The 18081-nt window shown below is 38.1% G+C and overlaps 1 protein-coding gene across 1 annotated transcript in view; it reads left to right on the forward strand.

The window, feature by feature from the left end:
- Positions 1 to 16004, forward strand: part of RPAP2 (RNA polymerase II associated protein 2) — a gene marked incomplete at its 5' end in the record, with an annotated part of 41119 nt that extends 25115 nt beyond the window's left edge. The window contains 2 exons of the mRNA XM_084266270.1: positions 14683 to 14832; positions 15443 to 16004. Coding sequence (XP_084122396.1) covers positions 14683 to 14832; position 15443 — 151 coding nt within the window. The 3' untranslated portion in view covers positions 15444 to 16004. The remainder of the gene's footprint in view (positions 1 to 14682; positions 14833 to 15442) is intronic.
- Positions 16005 to 18081: the final 2077 nt, after the last annotated feature.

An 18081-nucleotide genomic window follows, 5' to 3' on the forward strand; every position in this document is an offset into this window, starting at 1 on the left:
CCTTCATCCGCTGAGCAAACTGAACAGTGAATTTTGCAACTGAATCCTGAAGCTGTAGCCCTATGAAAATATACTTCCTTCCTCATTAATAATTAATCGTAATACATTCAATGCAAACATTTTTTTATCGTGAAACATTACCCATCTGTTAAGAGAAAAACATGACTTGGACGTGCACTTACATCTTCTATTTTCAGAGTTTTAACTTTATCTTAGTAAACTTTCTAAAGAACAGCCTACATGAATGGGGACGTGACACATAGGCAGTGTTTTTGCCTTACAGGAAATTTCATTGTAAGATGAAAATCAGTGTTAATTTGGCTTCTTGTTGCACCAAAAAAAGAGGTAGAGGTACATACCCTTACGAAGGCTGCTACAGCCTCCCAGCATGTGACTGCCAGTATTCTGTATTAGCAGAATCTTTAGCATGGCCTCTGAGTTAATGTTTTGTCCTGTGCAGCATCATGGTATTTCTGTTCGGCTAAGTGGTGGGTCCTGTTCTTCTTCAGCAAAGTTGTGCTCGAAGTAGAAGCACTGTATTCGTTAACACTTCTGGAGCCACTCTAACAGAAAAACTTTGATTTGTAGAAAATCCCTGACAGAGCAGTATCTTCTGAAGATCTTTCTGCACCCTGCATAAAGGGTGCTTGATGCAGATTTTGCAGTGTAAAACCTTGTATTGGTAGTGTTCTGGTTTTAAATGAGAGAGAGTTCCTCTTCTTTCTAGTAGCCAGTACAGTGCTGTGTTTTGGATTTAGGATGAGAAGTTTTCAGTTGTTGCTAGGTAGTTGCAGTCCCTACATGAAGTCAAGGACTTCTCAGCCTGCCAAGTGCAGAAGCATCTGGGACAGCACAACCAGAACAGCTGACCCAGGCTGGCCACAGGGATATTCCCTGCCATACAGCATCATGCCCCGTATGTAACTGGGGAAAGTAGCCAAGAGGTGAGGTCACTGCTCAGAAACAGGCTGGGCATTGGGTTTGGGGTTTTTCCCCCTCTGCATGTGGTGAGCAATTGCATTTGTGCATCACTTGGTGGCTTACTGTTATTATTGCTATTATTCTTTTCCTTTGTTATCCTATTAAAGTGGGTTTTATCTCAACCCATGAGATTTTTTCCATTCTCTTCCCCATCCCCTTTGGGAGGAGTGAGCGAGTGGCTGCATGGTGCTTAGTTACTGGCTGGGGTTAAGCCACAACAGCTAGACAGTGACAGGCTGACTAGTAAGGCAATACTTCATGCCAAAGAATCTAGTTTCCTTTGTCATATTGCTTTTGAAATTGTCAGAGCTTACATGGCAGACATTTTTGCCATGAAGTGTATAATGGTTTTTAAGGAGGAAGAATCCTGAAAGTAATTAAAAATCATTAAGATCTTAAAAATCTTACTTTATGAATGAATTAATGTCTTGGAAAACAGACTTAGTTGTTTGAGCTAAGATTTCATTTACTTGGATCAGAACAGTGGTCCACAGACTTACAGATCTGTGTCAAAGATCTATGTCAGTTCTGGGGGGAAAAGAGAGATGCATTTCAGTAGCTTTAATTTGGGTAACATTACATTGGAGGATGTTGGCGTTCCTGTTATGTTCTACAGTGACCATGGATAAACTAGAAGTTACTCAGAGGCATGAAAAATTTGGAGGGAGGAGGAGAAGATTAGAACTAATGAAGTCAGAAAGGAGGCAGTTATTTTTTACGTGATGACTGATAGTGAGCAGGTTTTTTTGTTTCCTGATACTGTAGCTATTGAGTGCAAAGCAAGTTTGTACTTCTCGTTAGTTTGGTACTTCTTGAGATACAAAAACATTTGAACACCCAGTGGTCTGGTCCAGTCTGGCAATTGTGAAGGCAAACAACTGAAATGTTTCCTGTATATTTATGCAAACAGAAAATACAGTCTTATAGAGGAAGGGAGAGAGGGAGGAGGGAAAGAAAGAAGTATGTGTCACTGACAAGAAGATGATGTACAAAGTGTTTCTTTAGGTGATGGGCTGTCTTGAAATTTGCAGACAATCCAAGCTAGTGGAATTAGCTTCAGAGTGCAGGTGTCTCTTCTGACACAAACTATATTATTAAAATAAATACTTGGGATAAGATAACAACCATCAGTTAACCAGGATGTTGTATAGATAAACATAAAGTAACTGCAGACCACACGTATACCCTCTGTTCCACTGAAACATATCTATCGCTCTATCTCTTCCTCCTCTATCCATCTTTATTCATCTGAACATTTTAAGATGACACAGAATAGATTTAACTTATTCATCATAAATCTCAGTATTTCTGAGATGAGATATTCAGGTTTTTAAAAGCATAAAGAATAGCAAAGAGTCGTGTGGCTCTTTGTTTCAAACCTCATCACATTTCTGCTTATTTTGGGGGTATGGTTTGGTCAGTGTACTTTCACAAATCAGTGTTAATAGTGTTCATCTGTTACAGAGATGGCAATTGAGATTAAGAGTAGAAAAGTGATGGAGTGTTGTTGGTTGGTTGGTTGTTTTTTTCAAATGTACTGTGAGCCGGCATGTCGAGGAAAAACTACTTAAGCATTCTTAACTTTTGGGTATTTTTTCAAGAATCTAATTTTGAGAGGTCCAAAACTACACTGGCATTTGTTTTCAAGTCTGGGAAAGGCAAGTAGGAAAATATTGTGGTCCTTACATTTTTTTCTGAAGAAAAAAAATGTGGACTCAGTAGAAGCAAGTCTATTCCTAGTATGTCTCTTTACTCAGCTGCATTATTCCAGGTGTTTGATCTGTATATTAGACTGAAAGGCAGATAATCAAGTTACAATGTTAGAAAGTTGTGAAACTAAACTATGATCAATTTTATGATCACTGTTTCCATAGTAACTGAGTACAGGTGAGTAAATTTTATAAAGTCAAGTATTGATAAATTATTTACCTAAGCATATTGCATTGTAACTGGTCTAACTGTATGACAGTATATTTTATTTATCTTTATTGCAATTTTTTGGCATATCACTGAGATAGTGAATTGGTACAAATAGATTGCTGGTATGTGGCACCAAAAAAGTCCAGCAATTGCTAAATTGGATATATATGAAAGTGTTTAATTCCTAAAATGTACCAGGCTTGCATATAAAGGCATCTTTTGGATATTAAAGATATTAAATTGTCCCATTCACTGTATGTGCACAATGATTATACAACAGTGTGTATTTTACAGTATTACTTATATTACTTAAAAGATTCAGGCTCTCAAAAGCTTACATTTTAGCATTTTTTAATCTTACAGAGGCTTATACCTGAGCTTAATTTCACAGGTAAGTAAGCCAAAGGCTTCAATGGCCAAGATTCCAGTATTTGAGAAGTGTCACAGGAAAACTTCATGAAACATAAAAAGTCAGGAATAGAAGACGGAAAGGGATGAAAGGATCCATTTTAAAATAAATTTAGTTATTACATTTAAAATTTTGCCTAGGACTGAAAAATGGCAACAAATGGTGGGACTGAGAAGTACCTTTGATCTGTCAGCTGGTTAGCAGGAAACAGACTTCAAATAAACAGAAGTCTTTAAACAAGGCCCGTCCTTGAAATGTGTACCTAGGAAACTTAGATTTGTTAGAGGGAAACAGCTCATAGTGATTTTTCCTGGGTTTCTGTTGTGAACTGTTTTTTTTGCTTTGGCTTTATGTGGATAAGCATGCTGAATTGAAACCTTTTGGAACAAATCCTAGTATGACAGCAAGCGCGTTAAACGGCACGCAGTATTGCACAGCATGACAGAAGTTCTGATCCTCCATGTCTGTGAACAACTGTGGTAGCAGTAACTTGGAATATGGTAACATAGAGGTGGGTGCTGTACTCCATTTGGTGGAAAAAATGGTGAAATACACAAAATGGTGAAATACAGTCTCTGATCCAGTTAAACTTTGTATGGAGGGTACTCTGGATAAGAAGCCATACATGATGTTGTGCTGGTTTTGGTCTGGCTAGAGGATTTTCCATTTCACAGTTAAAGAAATCTGAAAACTCTGTGTTGCATGTGATTGCCCAACTAATTGTGTTTTACCAGACCTACATGATATTCATGTTGATGGCAGTCTTGGTAGTCGTTTAAAAATGAATGTTTGAAAGGAGAGTTCCTAAATATCACTGTAACAGGAGGAAAATAGAAATATTCATGTAGATTTAATAGAGTCACAGGTCCCTGAATTTTTGTCACTGGCATTGTAACATCAGAGTATTTCCAGAGTGTTGGCTATTGCCTTTCTCTCCAGACAGGCTAAGCCTAGTTAAAAACAGTGATCCTCAAGTAGTTCATTAAGTCAGCTGCTCAGTATTACAGGATCTCACACAGAATGTGATGTCATTTTCTACCCACTGAATGTTCTGACATGCATGATCCCTTCCTTGGACAGCTGCTGAGGGAACTGACTTTATTTTATTTGTATGTATATAAGGTCAGGAAACTTGCTCAGAAGGAACTTTATAGCAGTGGTACTGTAGAAGAAACAGTGCTGATGTATGCATTGCAAAGGTTGAAATAATTGAACAAAGGAATAGACTTGCAAATTTTCTCTTAGCTGAATAAAAATTGTTACTGTCATGTTCCTCTGCTGCTGGGCACTCACAGGGCACCGAAATACAGGAATGCTGAGAAATGCCATTTTCTAGTTGCTTTCTGAGAAGAATTGTATTATTAATTATGTTGTGGTAAAGTAGTCTCAGTGACATGAACTGAGAGTTTCAGATGTTTATCTAATTTTTGAGGCATTTTTATTTTTGCAGTTGTTTGTATGTAGTACACATTCTCTGTCACGTTGTTGCCAAGCACAGGTAGCACTAAATGGCCGTGTTACATTGTTACACTGTTTGCTGAAGTGTCTCACCACAGTTTCTTTGAACATACCGTATATTTTCATATTTCTTTTGGGTGTTCCTTTGCATTAGACTTTTATTTTGCCTATTTAATTACTGACCTAATGATGTAAATATAATTTTGTTATTTCTAAGAAAATGGTTTACTTGTCCTTCATTAAACTCAAAGGTCATCTATCTTACAGAAGTTTATATTTTTGAGGACAATTTGAATTTACTTGAGTGTTTTCCTTTTCTGTAGCTTGTTACATCAGGGCAACATTATATAAAATCTTTTCATTGCAGGATCTTTGAAGTTATGCAGCTGGCAGTCATAAATAACAGCTGGCATCTGATGGAGCAATCCTTAACTTTCAGGAGAGAGGAAAAAAATCACATAAACAATAGATCCCTCTATTTCTTCTAATAGAATGTTCGTTAGGTGAAAAAAATATCTCCACAAAGAACCAGGACATTTCCATTTTACCAAAACCATTTTAAATAAACAGTTTCTGTACCTGGTCAGGTAGCAGCAAGCAACACATCTTCCCTGCATAGTACAGTTAAAACACTGGAGTGCCTTTCCAAAAATTTCCTTATTCAGCTTAATGGAAAAACAAAAAACTTTCATAGGGGATGTTAGAACAGGACCAGCAAAGTATTTTACAGATGTTCAGTTGGCCTCCAAAGCCTGTGAGAGTGTGATACAGCATGGGGGAACTCTCTGTCCTGGACCCAAGGTCTGACTAGCCTCCTAGAAAGTGGTGGTGGTTGGACTGATACAGCTGTAGGTGCACCCCAGGTTGCATTCGAACTGCCAGTTGCCTATTTGGATACAAAGATTGGGGAGGGGGAGGTAAAAGGGGAGGTGAAAGAGAAAGGAAATAAGCAAATCTATTGCCTCATTCCATTGTTAGTATGCACTTTTTTTAAACAGTTAGATAAAGCCTTGTTACTGTAGGTGTCCTTGCCTCTCACCATTGGTTGTATCCATCCAGCTGCACCCCATGTGAGATTTTCACCCCATGTGAGGGGAATGGAAGTTGACTTATGTCTGGACACCACCTATATATATGAAATGTCTGTGGGAGGTGAACTTTAAAGTAAGAGGAAAAGTACATATTTTGTGTAAGTACATAAATAAGCACATACCAGAGAGAACGTTTTTCTTGATCAAAATTATAGAAGCTGTACAGGAAAAAAATGAGGTGGAAACAAGTAAGAAAGTCAACTTTTGAAGGAACCTTAAGGTTGGCTGTAGACTTGGATTAGGTAGGAATTCCAGTCGTTGATTTTGAATCAGTGTTTGTAGCATTGATTTAAATGTAGTGGACAACAATTTTAAACTATGAATAATTTAGTTTCTGTTGCCATCAGAGGATTAAAGTGTCTGTGCTGGATTCTGTGGACAAGTCAGTACACAGTAATGAAAGGAAGTTATATAATAAATAAAACATAAGTTGCACTTTAGCTACAAAAGTCTTGTCTTTATGATGAGTCTAGGATCTCCAGGCTATATTTAAAACTAGATCAGAAGTAGCTTTTTTTCCTCAGTAAGAAAATTGCCTGTTTATTTCTGTTGGTTGGTTTATCTTACACTGGTTTATCTTTCATTAAGAAAATCGAAGATAGAAATAGATTTGGGAAAACTGCCCACAAATCCTGACTTCCTCCTGTGAGCAGTAGGCTATTCTACAAAAGGGCCTCAAATTAGAGGTTCCTTTAATTTCAGAGTTGCAAATGACACTGATCATAATTACCTTTTTTCCCAGCACTAGTATCTAATTTAAAAGAAGATTCAATGCCAGAGATGTATTTAAATACTTCTGCATCTTGTTTGTAAGTTAGATGCTTCTAGTTCGGGCTTGTCTGTCAAATATTAATGTGTTCTAATGGAAAACGGTCACTCTAGAGACAGTCTTTTCCTTTTAAGGTTTGGGGGTTTTTCAATGCTGAGCTTTTAAAATCATGCTCAGACTGAAGTTACAAGAAACAAGTGGGGGTTTTAACCGAAACTGTGAGCTTAACAGCTAAATTACTTAAGTTGAGGAGTCCGTGTTTTTTAATTTCTGAGCTATGTTAAGATAGTACAATTGTGTAACCACTTAATTATACTAAAGGTTATAATTTTTTTAAGCTCCCTGGTGTTGCATCCATAGCTTACAACTACACTCACGTTGTGCCACACAGATCAGCTTCCTGCCCGATGCTAACTGCTGCCTGGCCGGTGCGTCATGCTTTAAGGTCTGTGGAAATCCCTGCTTTGATTTAAGATACTTTACTAAGAAAATTGCTGTCTGTAGGCAAGTGTACTGTATGCAGCACTACGTCGCTGAGACATGAGGGACTCTACCTCAGGCTAAGCGAGTAGCAGATAGTGAAGAACATGCAGAATTACAGTGATGCTTTGCATTGTTCTGTCCAGATGTCTGAGCGCCTTTCAGTAGGAGTTCATGAAGTGGATAAATGTGGCAAGTGTTTCAGTTCACCCCATCAACTGAAGCACTGTTGTTAAGTGATTGATACATTGGCAGCACTCCAGTTACATGACCAGGCAGATGGTCTACGGGCTGCAGCGCACATCTATTTCAATGAGTTTTATTGCTGATCTGTAACACTTGCTGTATTGACTCAGTCTAGCCATTTGTCTTAAGCAAAATAATTACTTTTGGTTTATCAACTGTGTTGGAGACTTCCTTCATTAGGAAGTTAATTAAAATGGAATCTAAGATTGTATTCTGTAAAATGCTATATCTAAGGAGTGGCATTTCTGATTAATAACATTTTAATTGCATTGCTAAGCCCATCAAATCTGTAACAAGTAGTGCAAATATATTTGAAGTATTAAAAAAGACAAACAAACAAACCACAAAAACACAACGCCCCAGTCCTTTTGTGTTGACTCAGTAGAACACCTTATGGTCGTCCCCATTCTTTCATTTAACATGGCTTTGTGTATTTCTAGAAGGTTTTTAACACTGAATGAGGTGAACTGTTACTGAGAATCACCTGCAGCATCATACTGATATTTAGTTTTTATAAATCTGTTCAAAAGTTTACTTCAATCTGTGGATGAGATTTGTGCTGTCCTACTTGCAGCACGGGGAGTAGGAAATTTACTGTAGACAGCTGCTGAAGGAGTCTTGGGCTGTTGATGAAATTAATGTACCTGGTATTACTGATACAACTTCAGGGGACCCTGTCTAAGTAACGGCACCCTCTGCGGTCCTGGCCTGTAACCGGCCTTTGGTCAAAGGAGTGGTGTGATACGCTCAGCATGGCAGTCCCCCTGCCTAGCACAGAAGGGCTCATTCTGGGCTCGCCGGTGGAGCCCCTTTTCACCAGCCTTCCACGGGGTCAGTCTGGAAAAGCTCTCTCCTACCTCTTGCCAACTAAAATTGCTGCATAGGGCTTGTTTTGACCCATGCAGTACAGTTCCCATCCTTTATACCTTGTAGAAGCAATCAGAGATTATTTTCTTCATGTTTTCAATTGAAACTGGTAGGTACAGGGCTAGGAAAGCGTAAATCTCAAAAGCTGTTGGTATTTAGGTAATACTGTCTCCAGTGTTTACAAAAAGAATATATGGAGGGGGAAAAAGCTGGAAATCTTGTTGGTTTATGGCGTTGTAACTTAATTCTTCTAAGTACCAGTTAAGTATTCAGAAAGGTGGGCTGTCCTACATTCATGACTGTTTTTCCAAATCTGGAATTGACTTGTAATAGTCTTGCAAGTGCAAGTTTTGAATGGAAATTTGACTGACTTCCAAACTAATTTCCACCATGTGTGACCCACAGGACGATGGTATTGCTTGCTTTTGAATGAAAGACATAAACTTTGATAAGCTGCTCTGCTCTCAGAGCCTTTTGCTTCCCCCCCCCCCCCCCCCCCATAAAAAGAGCACTGGATTGCTAACCAGTTCTTTCCAAATCCCAGCAACACACTTGGATGTAGAGTTTCCATTAAAGCGCTTTTCAGTTGTGTCTAACTATTGGCAATACCCTGGAAGACTTTCAGTATAAAGGGTTTCTCTGTTCAGACAGGGAAAAATGTTCAATGCTTTGTTGTAGTGGTTGATAGGTAATGGTCTATGGCACTCACAGAGTGTCTCCTACACGGTTATGTTTCCTCATGTTTTTTTGCATTGTTTGTCCTAAATGAGTCCATGTTAACAATGGGACATGACTTTGTCACAGCGATGGAGCAAATGTGCTAAAGCACATAGTGCTAACTGCACACTTCTGGAATGGCTGATTGATCTCTCAGAACATCTACATTAAATCACCTGAACTGGCCTGTCAGCAGTTTTACTGTTTGTTAATTGCACCTAGCACTTGTTTCCAGATGTTCCACTAAAATGTTTCTGGGGTGAGAGGATTAGATCACTCATAGCCACAGTCCCATTTGTGACTGTCCAAAGACATCAAAAATGCATTGGGCTTCCTTGAAGATAGGGACCCTTGGCAAGAGTTTGTTGATGGCACCTCAATCAGAAGCTGATTGGCACCCTCCCTATAGCGCATATGCTGTAGTCTGTGATGGTATTTTGGTGGGGAAAGAAAACCAAAAGTGCTGCCTGACATCGCTGCCAGCTCTTGCTTCATTTCCACATTCTGAAATGAGTGTTCAAGAAACGTTGGTGATCATTAGTGCAACGGATAGAAGTCATTCTGATAGAGGGCTGATAGAAGATGGAAGAATTGTTATCAGTCATCCTGGTTATGATGGTCTTAAGTCCCTAAAAACGTAGAAAGAAACAGAAAAAAATGAAAAAGAAAAAACCTTAAGAGTCCTGTATGCATTTAAGCATCGTGAATAACTGGCAAAAAGTGTTTGTATCTGGTTTTCCAAAGCTTTCTATGGAAGCAAGGTGGTGCTTTCCTGTTGCATCCTTCTGCTTTACCATTCGGTTCTTACTCAAGTTCCAAGTGTGCTGAGCAGGTTGAGGGACTGAAATAAACTCATTCAGATCTGTGGCTTCTGCCATCATCAGTGGCTTTTTTTCCCTAAGCTTCTGCCATTAGAAAAAGTTGGTAAGACTGGCAAAACTTGGGGGTTTTAGGAGCTTATTGGTTTTTTAGAGAATAAGCAAACAGCTTTTCTTCAGGAGTATACAAGTGCTTTGCATTAAATTTATGTGCACTCCAATTCTCAATGCTTTTGTGTAATTTTAAGTGGCTGATTTTGGGGAACGAAAAGGAACCCAACTCTTGGGTGGTTGTGTTCTTAGCTGCCCTTTCAGGTGTCTATTTCAGATCAGAGAGCTGGCTGATACCACAGTGAGGGCTTTGAAAATAACTATTTTTCAGAGGGGATTGCAGAATTCATCTTAAACAGAAAGTCCAGAAAGGTTTTGTTGATGTCCAGTATCTGGGGGGAGGATGGTACTGTTCCATTAGGGATTTTTTTAGGAAGGATATCCACACTTTTGGATAGGAACTGCCAATTAGTGCTTTTAGCTGCATAATAATACTACTCCACCATCTTTTCTGAATGTATTTAGCTGTCTTAGTTAAAGTATGTATAGATCCAAAAACAAGCTGCACCACTGCCGTATTAGTTAATGACATTTACTCCTTATAATGTAACTGACTTCTAAAAATATTTTAATTGATGTTAAACTTGTCAAAAGTTTTTGTAAGGCAACTAATTCATAGAAAGCTTGGGTCTTGAGTTGAAGCACTGAAGCTATGTAAACATTTTGCAGTAGCCAGATGTCATTTAATAGCTTCATAATAATAACTTGGTCTTGACATGAATTTCAGTTATTTTTTTTCTCAAACATGTAACATATGTGGAATAGCCAGCAAATAGAAATTTTATCAATCAGATACAGTTTGACATTTTTAACACTTTTTAAACTTTACAAACACCTATTTACCATATGGTGTAAGTGGGTGTGCAGGAAGCGACAGTTTCATGCAGGCTGATCTGTACTGCACTACTTTTCCATTAACTGAGCGTGAACGCTTCCTTTAACGGGTGTGCTGCAGGCGAGCCTTTGAAGCCAGGCCTGTGACTCCGGACAGCAACACTCATGTTTGTGTGTGGCTGTAGGTGATTGTTTTAAAATTACTTAACCCTTTAGCTCATTTTTAATTGACTTGACTCAGAAAAGTTTCTTCCATGTTAATGTTACAACATGTGAAAGAAGTAACAGAAAAGCAGTATTTATATTTTTCTTTTTACTGTTGCACTAGCCAGTTGCTCTCATTATGATCCCAAGTTTCCTGTTTAAATTCAACCTCTTTTGAAGATGCTGCAGAGTTTGTGGGCAGTTCCACGATACTTACAAACAAAAATCCTGTATACCATTAGACTGTATAGGGCATGGTAGTTTCTTCAGATAGGGTTGTTGCAGCTTTCAGTGACTTGAAGATACTGATTCCAAGTACTGTTCTGGCTTATTCGCATACAATTAGGGTTTCATTCATTTAGCATTTCATGCAAGGACAGCAGCACAGCCCTTAATGCTCTTTTGTGCAGTATCTTGAATGTGTGTTGAACCAATGTTACGTAGAGCATGGAACTTACCTCTCAGTGCAAACTGGTCGCTTGTGCTTGCTCCTTCTGCAGATAAAAGCTTCTGCTTCTGTTCCAACAGCTACCTAAAGTAGAAAAGGACTCGACAATAACTGCTGTTCAATGACAGGTTAAAGCAGCTTTTGAATGCCCAATGAAAGCAGTTTTCCAGATTAAAGTGCTTGTACGATATTCAGAAAGGTTTAACATGTTGTCCATCTAGATGCAGTTTTTAACTAATTGCTAGAAGCTTACTCGTGCCTCCCTAAAATTACTTTTTATATAGTCTACTGCTCATCAGATAATTAGTAGCTTAGTTTTTAAACAAAGTTCAGGCAAGGGAAAAAAATTGATCCATAGCTAAGGTCTTTTTTTAACTTTGTTTCTCAGTATTTAATGCCTGGCATTAGCAATAGCAATGCCTTTTTCTTTCTTAGGGCAAGCTATAATAGTTACTGTTTAAACATGGTTGTAAGTCATGAAACTGTAATATCACAGACCACAGTTCAAAGCAAAAAAAAAAAAAAAAGAAAAAAAACAACCAACCAAAAAGCTGCTTAGCATGTCAGCTTCATAATAAAAGGATTTTAGTTTTAGAATATTACTTAACAGTGCACAAGTTGCGTGCTCTTTTTGAAAAATATTGTCCTTATTAATGTCCTCTGGAGCCCAAAGCAGGAGGAAGAAATTTATCTAAAAATGCCTGTAAATGTACAACATTGCCAAGAGAGTGTTTGGTGATGTTGCAGCCACCTGGCACCAGCACTCAGGAGGGCATGGCTCTTTATGGCCCCAGTCTCACTCATAGTAATCTACTGATTCCTGGGAACATCAAATCGAAGCTGTAATAATGCATCTCCAGGTATTTCTGCCTCTATCCTTTCCTCCAGACTCACACTCTGATCTCTCACCAGCACCTCCTCTCTTCCCATGCTGAAAAAGCATCAGAATGCAAAACCCAGCCAGATTGTGAAGCCTGGGCAGAGGAGTTCTGTTTTACCAGTTCAGGTAGTAACTCCTGTACTTCTCATTAGGAAAGCAACAGCTGAGTCCAGCCTGTCATGAAGCACTTTACAAATCGTAGTGGCTTCAGTCCAGAAATCACAAATCCAACTGTGAATAACTCTCTTTTGTGGAAGGGTTTGTGTATCAGAGTTTGTGCATATGTCTGTTTCTTTCTACACCATGTCCTTAACTTGAGCATCTCTTAAAGGTCCATCTCACCAAGCTTGATAGTTTAGTTAGAAAGAAATGGAAACTAATGTAACTCATTGAAAGTCTCTTTTTTAAAAAAAAATATGTTTTGTATTAAGGGAGTCTATGTACTGTGTCTTGTGAGATCCTTTATTTGTGTTCTAGCACTACTTCTGCTTAATTTAAAAGAAACTTGTTTTATACGCAGCTTTCTTCAAGTGGAGATGGCGTCAATACCAGTGACTGCAGGGAGACTGATCTCGCGTAAAGGGTCTCAGAGCTGTGAAGGTTTTAGGAAGCTGTGGGCTACCTTGAGTTTCTTGTTAAAAGTACATAATTTCACAAACATTTCTAAAATAACTCTTCCCTCTGTGGTGTGGATGGCACTGTTTATCCAAATACAGTATTTGAGACAGTGTTGCTGGGATACAAGTTCTTGTTAAGTGATCTTGTCAGTAAGTTTTGGTGTTGAACTTGCTCAGCATTCAGCATGAGCTTTAATACTTTATTTTATTCACTGAAGATTTTTTTTTTTAATATTTATGCTTAGGAAGTAGATTCAGCTATTACTACCTTTGTGATGTTTTGCAATAGAATTATGTGATAAAGACTACTACAGGACAAAACAGATTTGGGTAACGTTAATGCACAAATGAAAACCCACAGCTCAACCTCCTCTCCATGCAGATACTATGTAGGTAGATGATCTGCATGGTGATAGCTCCTTCCACATGGAGAAACATGTTTCAGCAGCAGCACTAGGCACATTTGTGTTTGGATCCTTTGGGAATCATACCCCCCAGTTCCTGTTGATTCTAGACCTAACTGCAATATACAGTACCGTGTGCCTTGCACTTCCCATCCTTTCAGATGAGGAGTAATGTTTGTTTTGGTGCTCTAATGCCCCTGTTTACTTCTGTTGTCTGTTCTCGTTTTGCAACTACTTTCAGCTTGTATTCATTGTAACTTTTAAGGTCAGTGGAAACTGGGTGAACTCCCATCTACTCAGCACTTCACAAAATCAGGCCAAAATGGAACACTTTCTGTAAAATGTTGTTGCTAAATAGCAAATTTTGAAGAGCCAAGTATTGCTTGAATTTTAAAGTTAACTTAATGAGCTGAATTCAGAAAAGTAATTGCCTCCCTCTCTCCCCCTTCAATTCTTATCTTTCCAAACCACTACAAGACTGCAGGCACTTGGAGACTCAATTTTGTTACCAAACCAGAAAATAGTTTTGCTATAGTATCAGCTTCAAATATGAAGTTTAGTATCCTGTATAAAAACTTTATATTAGCTTTGCTCTAGGTTTGTCCAGCTTTCTTAACTGTTATAAGGCACAGAGTGTCCAAACTAAGAAATCAAATTGCTTTGATTACTCACTCAAATGGCTCCTCAGATTGAGAATTTAATTGGTGTTTCATGTGCCCATCTGCATCAAGTAAAATCAGTAATAATCCAAAATGCCTCTATGAGGAGCTCGATGTGTTTGGAGAAATCTCAGCTTAAAGCAGATTGCATTTGCTTATTGACATCCTGTGTGTTTCATGGCATACAGAACAGAGTCAGAACTGCCCAAGGGAGTGACCCTCTTGAATGCCTTTATGAAGTTCAGTAGCGTGTGACATATGACGTCTGCCAAGGAGCCCTGGGAATAATTTGTACTTAAAATATTCTCCTTGGTTACTTTAAGGTAGAATTTTATAGCCTTTTTATATTTTACTCATACAAAAAACTATACAGCTTTTACAATAAAAATGTTTAGGATTTTTTTGGTAAAGAAAAAAATAATGGCTGATATCTTTCCTTTTTAATGTGTAATTAGATAGCATCACGTACTTTGTTCTGAATAGTGTTTGCCTACATTATATAACAGCAATATACAACTCATTAGAGGCATACAAATGACTAGGCCTTTTTTTCCAAATTAGATTTTTTTTTTAGTTTCACTACATCTTACTAAAAATTGTTACAAGTAATATTGTCTCTAACTCATGCAATCTTATGAACCAGAATGAATCAAGCGTGCCGTGATAAACTCTCTCTCTTCATAGCTGCTCAAACTCAAAACCTTTTCTTTTTTTACATCTGGCACTAAAAAACTGTTTCTGTATCAAATATGATTTTTTTTTTCCCCAGGTTGTCACAAATTACTCCGTCTGTCAAGAATACTCAGACAAGCCCAGTGTATACACAGTTCCTAACCACATTGCTGGAAGAACTGCATTTCAAAACTGAAGATGTGGACAGTTTAACAAGAATATTTAGCAAGGACTGCCTGGTTGGATGGTCAGGCAATGTTAAGCTATTTTGCATGTCACAAAGCAGTTAACGCTGGTGTTCCTTTTCAGCATTTTTTAAGTATGCACAGTAACTACAGATCCTATCAGCCAGAGGAGAAAATCTGTAAAGTAGATGTTAAAGAAAAGAAATATATATGGTGTGGAAACGAGTGTCATGGTTTTGTCACTTACAGTAAATGCCAGCTGCTATTTATCACTTTAATCTTTCGAGAATGTATAGCTGGTTTATATAAAGTTGTTTTCCTGCAATTTTGGGAAGAATTTTTACTCACATTCTACCACAATTTAGAAGAAAAAAAAATAGCATGTGACTACAGTGGCTAAGTCTCAGTGGGATTTTTAAATTATTAAAATGAAATTGTAACATTCAGTCTTTCAGATATAAAACTGAGCTAAAGCCATGTATTTTTTTGAATAATACTTAGAATACATCTTGCATTATGAAAATTAGCTGAAAATTTTAAGAGCAAATATCTTATTTATGCTGATCATATTATAATATTTAATGTTGCTGATCAACATTATAGTATTTAGTTAAATAATTAATGTATTCATTACTGATTATGTTACTGATGTCACTTCTTTGTTCCCCACAGAATAAGGTGATCATCTTTAACATCTCCCACTACCTGAAACAATGGCACAGAGAACAAAAGAACACCTTCAATGGTTGAAACTTAAAAAAAGAAATTTAGTATTAGTTGTACTTCTTGCACTTGGGGTTTTTTTATTTGCTTCCTATGAATAATGATTTTGAAGTCTTGAAGAGAAGCTGTGACAGCAGTTGTTTAAGGTAGGCACGGATGTTAAAATGGAGATAATCTGAAAACTATTTAAAAGCAGTAGAAAGGATTTTCAATTGGTTTGGCTTTTTCTTGCTTTGGAAATTTTCAGCCAAAATTTATCTGGAGGAATTGGGGAAAGGTGGGGTGGGGAAGCTTATTAGCCTTAACAGAGCACTGCTGCTGACATTTTCTAGTTGACCCAGTGCATGGAGCAGCAATCTTTTAGAATGATGATGACAGTACACACAGGCCTATAACCTGCTTATCTTGCTACTTTAAAGAAAGGGGATAGTCTCTGAACTTGTGTAAAAGTTATTTTTAAATGTCGGTAATTGTTACTAAATTGGACTTTAAATATATTTTAACAACTAAAAACTTACTTTTTGGGCTTTCAGTAGTCATTTCATTTAGAAAGTTGTGTTTCGACTGAGAGTGTTCAGAGTTGCTTTTGTCACTGATCATAAAACACAATTTATAACTATTCCACTAGTAATTCTTAATGATTTCATAATAATTCTTAATGATTGATAATATGCTTTGTTGCATAGTTCCCCATTCGTAGGGGACTGTCCATTGAGAAACTTGAGAAGAAAGTTGTTACTGGCATTGCTTAGCATGCAGCAAATCCCAGCACTGGTTAGGGCTGAAGCAAGACTTCCTGGGCTGCTTCATAGCAACTCATTTAGAAAAACAAAGTGTATAGGGAACTCTGCACTTAATTAGTTTATTGCTGTGTAATTCCTTCATGATAATCAGGATAAATACATTGATTGCCCCCAACACATGGAGCCCGTGCAGCTTTCCCCTGGAAGTTTCATTGAGTTTATTTAGGTGACGCTTGACTTTCACTAATTTACCTTGTAATGGGAAGTTATGTTCAGTATAACTTGTAAAAGCAACAATTTAGAATGAAGAAAACCCTTAATGCAGAGTATAAATTATGGACTTTTTAAAGCAGGCAATAAGAAGAAAATACCTATTGTGATCAGAGTGTGTCTAATGTCAACTTCGTAAGAATGCGTAATGTAATCTGGACAGAAGGTACACTGAGTTCATACCATGGTGGAAAACCTTTTACTTCATACATATGCAAAGCAGGGACGTGAACTCCCCAAAAGATAAACTTGTAGAAGACCGAGTAATAAGTATGATACTCTGAGCAAAACTTAAACGCTGAATTTCTATCTATCTGCTTCTGGGTTTGGAAGTTAAATGTATTTCTGGTTTGAGCAGGTACTTCACTGCAGGTTCTGAGCAATCATTGCTCCGTTCCACGTGCATTTACCTCGGGCCATAAAGATTACAACTACAGCCTGACAAAGCTGCTGTGCGGAGCACACCTAGAAGGCACTGCAGATGTACATCATACCGGGAATATGACTGCGTTTCACCAGGCTCGGTGGTTTTCGTTTGGAAAGTTTTTACACTTCCTGTCAGTTTAGTGGTGTGATCTTGTGTGTGTGTGTGTGTTAGTTATTTTTAGGCCTGGTCTTCAGCACTGTGTAGGAAATGTAGGATCTTGTAACAAGAGTGAATAGTTCAGAGGCCCAAAGACCTCTTTATCAGGGTTCACTGTAACTGCTTTTACTCCCTCCTTTAGCAGTTCAGAAAAGTAACCTGCCAGGCTTTTTGCATCTCCTCCTTGGCTGCAAGGTAGTAAGCTCGCTCATTCTTTTCCTTTCCTTAAGAGGACAGAATAACCTTCCTCCTTCCATGACATTCTTCACCAGTCCAACAGAAAGACTTATATTATATGCTAAAAATGCCCTGAGGGATATTCTTCACTTACCTTTAAAGATTTCATCTCCCTTAGATGTAAAACATGTAAATAAATGCAGAAGTATATATCCCCATTACTTTTGAGTAGGAGAGAGACTGTAGGCTCAAAAGGATCGTTCGTACTGTCAGCCTCAACTGGTTGTACAAAAAAACACAACTCGAGCACCAGAAATTAAGTTCATCTATGTGGGGGTTTTGGTTTTGGTTTTTTTAATGAACATGTTTTGTAACAGCTTAACTGCTTAGAAATGGTCAAATCTAGACCTTACTTATGAGCTTAAAGCTAGTTCTGTCCTTTAATAGACTTTACACTTTCTAAACACACTTCCCCACCTCTCCACCCCCTTCTCTTTTGGTTGTGTTTGCCAGCAGATTGTTTCCCTGTAGCCTTGCTGCTGTGCTTACTGGTTTTCCTTCCTATGTTAGTTGGGCAGATGAGAACGGTTCACTCACTCAGTGGTGGGTTCAAGCCTTATATTGGATAAGCTAAATTCCAGTGACTTATTTGTGAGCTGCAGGCATCGAGGGACATTATGGATCTGGGACTCTGGGCAGATGGGACATAACCCTCTTTCTGAACAGCTCTATGAAAGGGCCATGGGCTTGGTAAAGCCATCAGCTGCTTAGATGATAAGGATCATAAAGTCATAGAAGCCTATTACATGACTCTG

This window comes from Gallinula chloropus (assembly GCF_964237585.1).
Source record: "Gallinula chloropus genome assembly, chromosome: 6".
In the NCBI taxonomy this organism is placed as follows: Eukaryota; Metazoa; Chordata; class Aves; order Gruiformes; family Rallidae; genus Gallinula; species Gallinula chloropus.